Source organism: Leptinotarsa decemlineata, unplaced genomic scaffold (assembly GCF_025532065.1).
Source record: "Leptinotarsa decemlineata unplaced genomic scaffold, Ldec_3_MD MMD2_tig00026354_RagTag_RagTag, whole genome shotgun sequence".
NCBI classification, from domain to species: Eukaryota; Metazoa; Arthropoda; class Insecta; order Coleoptera; family Chrysomelidae; genus Leptinotarsa; species Leptinotarsa decemlineata.
Genome location: NW_027412702.1, coordinates 17356791 through 17369762, shown reverse-complemented (window position 1 = coordinate 17369762; position 12972 = coordinate 17356791). Strand labels below are relative to the sequence as shown.

The window sequence follows — 12972 nt, the reverse complement described above, 5'->3', positions numbered from 1 at the left end:
TAAAATCTTAACTCTGCCATGTCTGATCATTTTTGAAGTATATACAGGGTGTTCCTTAAACACATGCTAATATTTAAGGAGTTAATTCTTAGCCCCATTTTAAGGAAATACGTCCTATGGACGTATGTCCTAAACGCCTTAACTTTTGAGATACAGGGTGGCAAAGTTTTCAAAAATAATCAGTTTTTTAATAATAACTGAAATAATTTTGTAGACATCTTTGGCATATTTGGTACATATGTTCCATGCCTCAAGGCGCATTTTGTGATGTACAATTTTCTTAATTTTCTCTGCCAGTGGCGTACGTACGAGTTTTGAAATGTATATTTTTGTCGAAAAAAATACTACGCCACTGCTTTATCTTGAATTAAAAATTATTTTTAAAATCTCCATACATTTTTGAGCACATTTGATTCGCTGGGTTTTCTTTGTCCGACGCATGGTTTTCGCTCAAAAAATTAAAAATCGCTTTATTTAAGGATAAATTCCTTAAAAATCAGATGCGGTATCGTGCATCGACTGAAAGCAAACTAAGAGATCAGATTTGTTGCAAAATAATTGAGGATCTAAAAGGTATTTGTTTGTTGTCAGATGCACTGTTCTCAATTAAAATTACGTCATAACGCAGCACCGCTTAATAATTTTTGAAAACATAAATTTAGTTATCCTGGAATAAATGACGTGTAGCAGAATTTATTTACTGCACCTCTTGGAAATATGGAGTTTGTCGATATGTGATTTCTTTTAAAGATTAAAAGCAGAAAAAACAGCGTACCCACCATAGCAATAAAAAACGAATTCTCTGTATGTACAAACGTCAGTAGCTAATATTGATGTTGGTTTAAAGTAAGGTGTTGGTGTTAAAAACTGTCACAGCGCGTTTTGATTGATTTTGAAGTGTTATTGAAGTTATTTTGGTAGTCCGCTGTTTTTCTGAATATCAGTAAATATGGTAAATTATACGAATGCGGAAATGGCGCAAATGCATTACGTATATGGCCTTGCCGATGGTAATTCAACAGAAGCCAGGCGCATTTATCAGGAAAGATATCCTAATCGTGCCTTACCAGATAGCCGAACCTTTTCAAATATTCATCGTCGACTTGGGGAAACTGGTAGTTTCAAGAAAGGGACTCCGGAAGGTAGACCTCGTGTAGTAAGAACTCCTGAAATGGAGGAAGCGGTGCTGCAAGAAATTGAGGAACATCCTGAGACGAGTACGAGGAAGATCGCTAGAACTCTGGATATTTGTCATCAAATTGTTTGACGTATTTTGGTTGATTTTTTGTTATACCCATACCATATTTCAAGAGTGCAGGCATTACTCCCCAGAGATTTTCCACAGCGTGTGAACTTCAGTCAGTGGTATCTACAAAGTATTGCACTAAATCCACAGTTTGAGACACAAATTCTGTTCATAGACGAAGCAAATTTTTCTCGGAATGCCATTCAAAATTTCCATAACAATCATGTGTGGGCCGAAGATAATCCCCATGCAATAACCGAAACCCATTTCCAACACCAATTTTCGGTTAATGTATGGGCAGGAATTATAGATGATCATCTAATAGGCCCATTTTTTCTACCAGGACGCCTTGATGGTCGTCCTTCTTTACACTTTCTCGAAGAAGACTTACCTGGGTTATTGGAAGATGTGCCACTTGCGTTAAGGAATCGAATATGGTACATGCACGATGGCGCCCCTGCCTATTTCAGTGTAGTTGTCCGAAACCATTTAAATACAGTTTATCCTAATCGTTGGATAGGTCGCGGAGGACCTCAGCAATGGCCAGCAAGATTCCCCGATCTCAACAGTTTAGATTTTTTTTATGGGGTCACCTTAAAACTCTTGTGTATAAAACTCCCGTTAATACTTTAGAAGATTCAAGAGAGCGAATAGTTGCCTCGTGTGAAACTATACGAAATACGCCGGGAATATTTGAACGGGTGCGTAATTCGCGTAGAAGGGCGGAAGCATGCATACTAAGTGCAGGTGGCCACTTCCAACAATTTTTATAATCAGTTTTGGTATTATTACTAATTAACAAATTTGTGCTATTCGTTTAGACTTACTGTCACAAAATAAAATTAAACTCGTTTTGGTGAAAAATTTATTTTTTTGCAGATTATGTTTTCAAATATTATTAGGAAATTGGTAATGCGTTATGAAGCAATTTTCAGATTCTCATTCATTTTAGAATTGATCTAATTTCTTAATTTGCTTTCTGTCGATTTTTATTTTTTTGAGTGAAAATCATGCGTCGGACAATGAAATACCAGGAGATCAAATTTTCTCAAAAATAAATGAGGATTTTAAAAATGATTTTATTTTGAAAAGAAAGCATTGGCGTAGTACTTTTTCCCCAAAAATATTCAATGCGAAACCCGTAGGGATGCCACTGTTTGAAAAAATACAAATTTGTGTACATCAGAAAATGCGCCTTGAGGCATGGAACATATGTACCAAAGCCAAAGATGTCTACAAAATTATCTCAGTTATTATTAAAAAACTGTTTATTTTTGAAAACTTTGCCACCCTGTATCTCAAAAGTTAAGGCGTTTAGGACATACGTCCATAGGAAGTTTTTTTCTTAAAATGGGTCTAAGAATTACCTCTTTAAATATTAGCATGTGTTTAAGGAACACCCTGTATATTTGTATACTGCAATTTGAACTTATGCTCAATTGCATTCAGTCAATATTCAAATTCAAATTTTATTGCATCCATATCCTATTAACAATAAATAGATTGGATTAGTTCAAGTTCACAAATTAAATTGTGTCTATTGATAATGTACAACTAAAATGACAAACATAAATAATGGTCAAAAACCGAATTTTAATCGGGTATTCCAGTGATGCATACTTCATCGCCTGTGAAAAATCACAAGACCATCACAAAGATAAAGCAATCTATGAAAAAACATGAGAAGGTCAGTACTGGAAGTCACTAACCACAAAAAAATTCGAATTCACGGAGGAAGTAAAAGCATCCTTCGGCCAGTACTTTTTTTAATTTGCCTTTGAAGATATCTGAACATCTGCTCTCTCTCAATTCGAGGAGCAGAATGTTGAATAGACGTATTCCAGTAACTTTCTTTGCATGGAGTGATAAATTTTCTTCGGTAAAATATATACAAAACAACATAATGATTTACATGTACCTTTTTCAAAAAAAAAATGTCCTTTTCAATTCTCCATCGATAATTGTTCAAAGGATTTTTAACAAATCACCATTACCATTAGCATTTAAATAATTTCTTTTAAACTAGTTTTTTATTCTGTAGATGAATATTGTTTGCATTAATTTCAGACTTTACAGATATACATATGTAGGTTCCTCTTTTGTGATATGAATGTTGTACACCTAAATTTAGGCTACGTATTATTTCACTTTTAGGACATTTCTTTATTTATTTATTTATTTATTCATTTGTAATACAATACTCTACAGGACATAGACCAATTACAGAGCAGGAAATAACAGAATATAATAAATTCATCACAAACAAGTGACTATAAAGATTACACATTTCATATTTATTATAGGTGACAAAACAATTATTTTAGGAAGTGGGATTTTATATCTGACAATTTACAACTAAACATATATAAATTATCGCTAACAGAGTTTGTCACTTTACACATTGTATGTATCGGAGAATTCTCCAGAACATTTGTGCGAGATGTTTTTATATAGAAAGTACTCGGGTGTCTGGAACATATTCTAGGAATGCAAATACTAAACTTTTCCACTAATGTTGGGCAGTCAACTATGCTTTTGATAATTTTATAGGTTAGTACAACAGTATAATATTCACGCCTTTTTTCGAGACCGAAAAAGTTATGCTTTTGTAGCAATTCAGAGTGGGTTGTTCCTATTCGAGGATAAATGCCATCGGTTTTTAGGCTTAGCAGTTTTAAAAATCGTCGTTGAATTGCTTCTATTCTATCAATATTATATTGATAAAAGGGGCCCCACACAACTGACGCGTATTATAACCTTGATCTTATGAAAGCATAGAATAAATTTTTCAAGGTAGAAGTTTCTTTGAAATCACTACTGTTATGTGCAATTAATCCGTACAAACGACAGGAGGAGGTTACAACATTATCGATATGCCTATTAAATGATAGTGCAGTGTCAAATGTGACGCCAAGATCACTAAATGTTTCTGGTCTCACCAGGAAAACGTTTTCTATTGAATAATGAAAGATCAAGATGTTCGTTTTTAAACTGTAGGACTTGGCCTTACATTTATCCGGGTTTAGCGACAAGTTATTTCGATAATACAATCATTGTAGATCATCGGCATACAAAAGGAAATACACATCTATATCATCTGCAATATCATTAATGAAGATATTGAAGAGCAACGGTCCCAGATTTGATCCTTGTGGAACATCGGAAGAAACACTATTTTCGGTAGATTTGAAACCATTGAGCTGAACATATTGTTTTCGATCCCGTAGATAGGACTGAAAGAGTGCGATTAAGGATGGAGATAATCCAAAGGCTACTAGTTTGTTTAGTAGAATGCCATGGTCAAGCCTGTCGAAAGGCCTTAGAAAAGTCTGTGAAAATAACATCAGTTTGGGCCCTATAGATTCAGCAATATGTTGGGTTACAGTCAGAAGATTGGTGACCGTTGAACGATTTTTCATAAAACCATGTTGGTTCATACTTGTATTGCAACTTACATGCCGATATATAACTCGCTCCAGCAGAATCTCAAAAACCTTTGCAAAGTTGCAAATAATAGAGATAGGCCGATAATTTGAAATATCTCGTCTATCTCCTTTCTTGAAAATGGGACAGACTTTTGATGATTTTCAGATCCTTGGTATTGTAGCCGATCTTAAGCAGATATCAATTATTATAGATAGAGGACAAGCAAGCACAAGTGAATAATCTTTTAGGATGAAAGCTGGAATGTCATCTGGACCAGTGGTCTTTTTAAGCTTGAGCGACCTTAGTGCCTCATATACTTCGTTTTCACTGAAGCTTGATATATCAAGAAAGTGATTATTATCAACATCAGAGTTTGGGTAAAAAGAGGAAGAAACGGTATACGATTGTTTGAAAAAATGGACATTGACTAATCCTATACAAATTATTTTGTCATAAAGGAAATAAAGTCTTACCCATTCACTTACTAAGTAATGAATCGGATGAATTATTTAGGTTACTTGAAATTGTCTCAAAACGGACTCTAAACGAATGTATAAACTGCAATGATTTTTGTATAATTCAGTGTTTATATGAACGTAGATTTTTCAAGAGGACTTTTATTTTCAGTCTGTTCTGAAATTATTTGCTTTCCTCCTTCCAAATTTTCAACTCTCTTATGAATGAATATCTTCGGACACTCCTTCATCGACAGAATCGGGATCTCTCTAAATTACACGCACCCTCGTGCGGCCATAACTCAAGTCTACCTCCCCGGCTGTCACCCTCTCTAACGGTCCCCTCGAAGCCTATCTATCTTTCTTATCTCACTCTAACACTTACTGGAGAACATCTCGGAGAGGGTGCTTTCAACGCGAACCACCGTAGCTTAAAAAAAAACTATCGAATCAGTCGTTACGCGTATCCCGGATCAATTAAAAAAGTCTGATGGCGACCGAAAAAAGCTTGTAAACGTCACGGGCACCTGCACGGCAGGAATTTATGGCGGCTGTCGGACGGGTGATGCTTTGGAGATGAGTATGATGTATTCTGGGATTCTGGGAATCCGTTAGGGAAAAAGAGATGACGGTGTGCGCTTTGAGGGGGGTCACTGGTTCCTGTGGGAACAGGCACTATGGGATTTTGATATCAAGAGTGGATGAAACAGAAAAAACGACAAAAAAGGACAGAAGAAGACAACAAAAACAATTTGTGTTCACATAGCTTAATACAAAACTTTTACGAAAACAGTCAATGAGAATGTATTTGAAAAGTTTCCAATATTGATTACGCGAAATGTAATAAGAGTCATACACAAGTAGAATTAAAAAGTATTTAGTACTCTGATAAATTATAATAGGCTCTTTCGCAAAAAAATCCTTCAAAACTTTCCTGAAGTTCCTGTTAGGGGATGCCCTTTTCAGATGGAATGGAAGGTGATTGAATATTTTCAACCCGTTATAAATGAAATAGATTTTAATAAGGGAATATTTTGGAATTGGCAAATCAAAGTGTTTTTTTGGTGAGTGGCGTTTGCATCAATTGAAAACCGATTTTGATGTTTTACAATCAGACATATATGGTTTCAATAATAAGAATACAAATGTGGATTTTCTTTTCCTCAAACAGTGGTCTGCAAGAATCTCGTGGTTATGCTTTACAAGGAAAACGTACATGCACCCCAGAAAGTGATTCCATGTCGTAGCTTCGAGGAACTCCACAATCTGTTTTTCCTTCTTCAGAATAACTAGTCGACAGGCACAGTTTTTCTTCCTGTGATTCCACAGCTTCATTTTTTTTCTCATTCTTGAATTTACATATGGATGATTTTGAAACTCCCGTCATTTGCGAATACCTACATGTCCACCAGAGTATCAAAGGTATACGAAGGATTTTGTTGTATGGGAGCGTCATATACATTGAGAATTATAATTTTTTCGTGAACAGAAACAGCACATTTGCTCATTCATTTTACTGGAGACAAAACTGGAGTGGCCATTTAAATTCGCACACTAATTATAATTTACTCATAACAACACTTATTAGGACGCAAGGGCTTTATCATCAATTCATATTCTTCAGGTAATAGAATATATATATATCTGATTAAATCACTATTTTATTTTATTTCATCTTCCATACAGACTTAACAGCCTAATTACATGGAAATTCTTTGCAAATTAATCGTGTGAGCTTACTTCTATACATATACGCTGAAAAACTCATTTTCAAACTTATTCTCTACGATCACATTTATATTTCTAATGAATAATTAATAACATCATATCTGAAACTCGAGAAAGAATTACTGAAATCTAAATTTGTTTAAACATTAATTTCATTTGCTTTACGAAGCATGGTTGGGAAAGGACTCAGAGCAGTTATTTTTTTACTTGCTTTGGGTAGTTTAAAAAGGATTGGACTTCTTGTAGGATACTGAGGAACATTAAAATATATGAGTTCGAGTGTGTTTATATCTGTAATATTATTTTTCATCACCTTGTATAAAAACATTATTTGTGTTACATCCCGTCCAATATAAAGAGATGATATTTTGAAATGCTGCATCAAATCCGTTGATCTGACTTTTGTGTAATCCGGCCAACAATGTTTTTCTTTATAGTATAGACATCTCAGTAACCTATTTTGTATTTTTTCGATTCTATTCATATAATAATATCGGTAATCGTCATTAGACGAGGATCTCTTATGGCACAGACACATCGAGAGTGTTTTCAAATGTTAATAAAACCTATATCTTCATCACATAAAGATTGGTAGCATCAATGTTTGAACCTAACAGAAAGAACGATATACCCTCACTTCACGAATAAAGTTTCAATGTAGTATCAATTGCTGAAGATAATAGATTATTTGTTCCTGAGAGAAAAATCTACAAGACCTTTCTTTAGGAAATTAGTACAATGGAATTTGTGTGTGAAATATTTTTGTCTACTTATAGATATATAGAAACAGCAGGGACTTTAAAAAGCTGGAGATATTCTTAGTAATTTGTGAAGCTACATAATCTGCTCGCTCTCTCTCTCTCTCTCTCTCTCTCTCTCTCTCAAAAACTGAATTCCTTGGGAATATGCTAAAATTCCCGTAAAAACATTACTATATTAAAATCCTATCTGGGTAGAAAACAAGGCATATCTACCAATATTTTATTTGTAAAATCTACCCTATTTTTGAAAAATTGGAATGATTTTATGAATTTTGGGGATGAAATAATCATGTATTCTCGGAAGAAACATTCAGAATGGATATAAAAGTGGCAGGGTATTATATAAATTGAAATACTTGGAAGTACAATTTTTTTTATTCACCATGACCAGTCTGGTAAAAACTATCTTGTTCGATTAATGACCTATTTATTTTGTAAAAATTAATATTGAATATAGAATAAAGGAAATAACTTTTGTCTAATTCCTACTTAATTTTATTATTTGTTACCACCGATTTCGGTGTGTTAGACTTGAAAATTTCCTTTATTCTATATTGTAGAAAATACTTTCAAAAATTTCAAAAGCTGTCTGAAAGTTGAGATAAATATTCAGGGCGAAAAGCCAATTGGAATCCAATAAATCAAGTTATGAATTGAAGGTCGGCAACGTGCTACCAAAAATAGAATGAACAGAATAATACAAAAAATATATTCGTTTTACACACCTTAAGGACTTTCTGCTTTTAGAACCAACTTCGAACAATTGATTCCCACAAATATAATTGAAAAATTTTGAGTAAGTTCCTCAGTTTTTTATTATATCAAAGTTTAAATAATTAAATAAAAGCCAAATAAATATGATTAATAATTAATGGATGATTTTAAAAAGTGAAGTAAAAATATTGAAAAATTGTAACTAATGAAAGAATAGGTTATCGATGATAATCTGGAAATATGTACTTATTTTATTTATTTGGTGAAACTCAGAGAGGCACAATAATTTTTAGTATTTAAATTGGATTGAAAAATGTTTTCTTACTATTTTCGACATATTGTTTTTGGTTTTTTCTCATTTGCATAAAGATAGTATTCGCTTCAGAAGTTGTTAGAATACACTTAGGCATTATTCAACACTGAAAGATGAAATCGTATTTAATTTATGTTGAATTTTGAGCAAAGTGGCTTATAATTATTCCCCACATACACAAGTGGTTAAATTCTAAACACTCTTTTGAGCTAAGGCGCTTTGAAGCACAAATCTGGCAACAAAGACTAATTATAGTGGGTACAACGGATTATTTTTACAGACAAAACTCATCACGCTTCACGGAAGTTCCACTTCACAAGGAACTAATAATTAAAAGCCATAAAATGGCTTCGTGATATCTTTCAACGTTCGAACGAAACGTTTATAAATACAACCTCCTTCATTAATTTTCCATATTATGAAGTTATTTCAGAATCTCGATAATTAAAAAACTCCAATTACAAACTAAAGCAAAACGTCTAGACTCTGCGAAACATCAATGAAATAAACAGAGACAGTCTATGAGATGAAGAGCATCGCTGGGATGATACTCTATGCAAATCAGCGAGAGAGAGATATGAAAGGGCGCCCGGTAGACAAGAGAGAGACGGAAAAGGACTCATCTCCCGGGTAGGGACGTTCCTCTCCTGTAATTGGCTGGGAGCGGGCTTAAGCTATCTTAAGTTTTCGTACGAATATCGGAAACCAAACTACACAGTAACGTATCCTTGCCAGGATTAGACGTGTCACGTCATCTCCGAATGTCGAGTGAATAATTAAGTGAAGTTCAGTGATTTTTTATGGGAAAGATGTTCGAAGCCCGCAGTGGTACTTCGTCCCCCGTATACGGGCAGCTCACCCCAAATTCCTCTCCCGACTACGAAGGGTATGGTCAGACTAGGTTGATGGACCTGACCAATTCGGCAGATAAATACTTACCGGCTGTTTTACCTCACAATGACTCTCATAGTGCCTTCAACCCATACGCGTACCACCAACAGAACGACCTCAAAATGTTCCAGAACGATAACCTGAGGTATTACGAGGAGTTCACAGAAAGGAGGCTCCCTTCTCCTGCTTACACAGACAGAAACCAGGCCTACGAGTACTCAGACACCTCCTTCATCAAGGTCGAGCCCATTGAGGAGACCGCAGTGCTGAAAACGAGAAACATCGGCAGGAAGAGGAAGAGTTTAGAATCGGATGACGAAAACTCCTTCGGGAAGACTAAAGCTAGGCGGAAATCCCCGCAGAGCTTTGAGGACCTGCAGACACAAAGGATCATGGCCAACGTGCGCGAGAGACAAAGGACGCAAAGCTTGAACGAGGCCTTTGCCAGCTTAAGGAAGAGCATACCGACGCTACCGTCGGATAAGTTGTCAAAAATACAGACGCTCAAGCTTGCGGCTAGGTATATAGACTTTTTGTACCACGTCTTGTCGACGTCTTCTCCGAACAATCCCGGTGAAAGTGACGTTTTGGGAAACGTTTGTTCTTATACGGCCCACGAGAAGTTGTCCAGGGCGTTCAGCATGTGGAGGATGGAAGGGGACTGGAATACCCTCGAATGAGGGGTTAGTTGGTAGGATTATTTGTGTATATATTTTCTGAGGGAGCGCTGGTTGTTGCAATATTAACTTAAGGGATTTTGTAGGTCCTGGAGAATGTTTGTGATTGATTTTTATAACGAGAGTTTTGCGATTAGGAATGGTCATTATGCTGACTTTATTTGTATTTGACTTTATTTTTGTATTTTTGCTGATTTTTCGTTGATTTGACGTTGAGGTTGCTCTAAGAAAAAATAGTCCAGGAGAAAATACGTCCGTATGATAATGAAGTTGATTAGTATATCTTTTGTGACAAATTTTGTGTCCACCTTCATATTTTAGAGCTTACATTATTTTTCCAAACCGTCCAATTCACCATAATTTTTTCAAAATGAAATGTAAACTAGGGGGTACTGCTTTTTCGATATATTTCGTCAAAAAGTGTAGGCATTTTTTAGTTGCTGCCACCATTTCTTAAATAGATTTATGTACACACATTATTTTCAGAGAGCAATGAATAAATGTCACCAAAAGTAACTATTTCTCATAGTTAACACAGATTTATATCAGAGTAATTCAAAAATATCAAACAATAGAGTGATAGTGATTAAAAAAACAGATAATGATGGTAATGATGATTTTAATTATTTGAATTCATGTTCATTTTCTTTTTGGAACCACTTTTGAATTGAAAACGCTTCTTCTATTTTTTATTTTACCATCTTTCTTTCAACTGTCCAGATCCAGAACAAATTTTGTTGAGTTAAACCATTGTTAAGACATTTCGGTACATTTTGAATGATAAAAAGTGAATGTTTTTCCAGCCATTTCAATACAGTTCATATAACTTTGAAGGTCAAGAAAATCTTTATTAATTTTGATTTCACAAAACAATGTTGTTTTATTTATTATCACTGAAACATCAAAATTAAAGATATTCATGAATTGAGTTAACAAGAAACAAAGGAAATGATAAATTAATATGTTGATGTTATTAATTGTTTATCAGAAAGTTCATGAGTCCTGAAAATGAAGTTTGCGTCCATCGGAAGAATTGTAACATGGGTTTTCAATTCAATTTTCTTTCGCTGAGTGTTATGGTGATTATACTGAGTTTGGAATTTGCAAGGCATGAAATTATTGTCAACAATGGAAAGAAAAAAATCAGATATTGAAAAATATTTTCATTCAAATATTTAAAAGTTGAGCTCGTTCGGTAAAGTTAATATAAATTAGAACCCCCATTATCTTGAAATATGTTGGAATTAGTCCCAGGTAAACATGCCTTGGTATTCAATAAGGAATTTCCAAATTAGCCTTCAATTGAATGAATATAAATAAGCCGACGCTTTGTTGAGAAGCGCAAACTAATATAAAGATTGGTTTTTACTTTTTTTTATCTAATACACAATATTGATGGTTGAAATAAATGAAACTGATAGAAAGAATGAATGTTAGGAAAACTACAGAATACATTGAAAAAGTCAGGATACTAGCTGAAAATTTAAAAAATAAACAATTTTAACAGTTCTTTTCCGTCTCTATTCTTCATTCATTTTCAAAATAAGATTTGTTCCTTTACTTTTACATCTTTCAGTCAAAGGATTCAAGTATCCTAATTTTTTAATAATACAAGTTCAAACTCCTGAGATTCAATGAAAAATTTATACTATTTTTTTATTTTCATTATTGAGATTCTTCTGGCCTCAATATCTAATAGTATGCTTATTTGTAATTTTTTTATGTTTGTTCATGAATAATGGCTAAGAGAATCAAAAGAATAATGTCTATTTTGGGAAAATCGAACATAAAAAAAAATTCATGGTTAAGTTTCTCCACAGTTTGTCTGCTACTATTACGGGTTATGAATTTCGGTTTTACAAAACTTTCAGGAAAGATAAAATGGTGGATTCAATATGACTGTTTATACAATATTTTTCTGATTTCCTTCATTATTCAAAGGAGTCAATATTTTGACCTAAAAGTTGTTTTTGGCGGATTTCCTTCAAAATTACCATCTAAGTTTTCTAGGTTATCAATTTATTGAGAAATTAAACAAATGCGGCGCACACACTACTACCACAATACAATATTTCAAACTTTTTTTAACACATTTCATAGAACAGATTGGAATTAGATTCAGTTTTTTGTTCAAACTTCGATTCCTGTAAAGAATAAGGAAGTATGGTTTAGTGTTCAGTTTATGTTTCAGAACTGTATACCTACCAAAAATGTTATACTTCTTCCAAACAATATATATATATATATATATATATATATATATATATATTTCCACAATATATATATATATATATATATATATATATATATATATATATATATATATATATATATATATATATATATATATATATTGTGGAAATTGTACTTATTCCGGACAACATTAGAAAAAATACATTAGGATGAAATGTAGTGTTGAGTTTTTAGCTACAAGAAAAGTATATATTCTGAGTAATTTAGCATTATGAACACCTTCATGAAAAGCAAATTTTTGCCAGACATTAATTACTCTGATAATTTGTAGAGAAGTTTTATACTTTCTTTGAAAAACATTTCATCTTATGGACATAATGTTTTTAAATTTTAAACTCTGAACTTTTCCTATGAAACTATAATTGGATGTTGATTTATCAGTTAATTACTTTTTCTTGAAAATGAAATTATCAACAGGAATATCTTTCATTGTTATAAGGCAGTATCTTGATTGGTAATATTTTCTGTTTATTTATGAAAGGTTATGCTACTATAGTATACTATAGTG

At 33.4% G+C, this 12972-nt stretch overlaps 1 protein-coding gene across 1 annotated transcript; it reads left to right on the top strand.

The window, feature by feature from the left end:
• Window positions 1-9336: 9336 nt before the first annotated feature.
• Window positions 9337-12343, top strand: Twi (twist bHLH transcription factor). The gene has a single exon (XM_023169809.2). It carries the CDS (start codon window positions 9444-9446, stop codon window positions 10212-10214), a length of 771 nt encoding a protein of 256 aa, XP_023025577.1. The 5' UTR covers window positions 9337-9443; the 3' UTR covers window positions 10215-12343.
• Window positions 12344-12972: the final 629 nt, after the last annotated feature.

What these genes read in the sequence shown, in the direction of transcription:
- Twi (XM_023169809.2), top strand. Translation starts at nt 9,444, where the DNA reads ATGGGAAAGATGTTCGAAGCCCGCAGTGGTACTTCGTCCCCCGTATAC.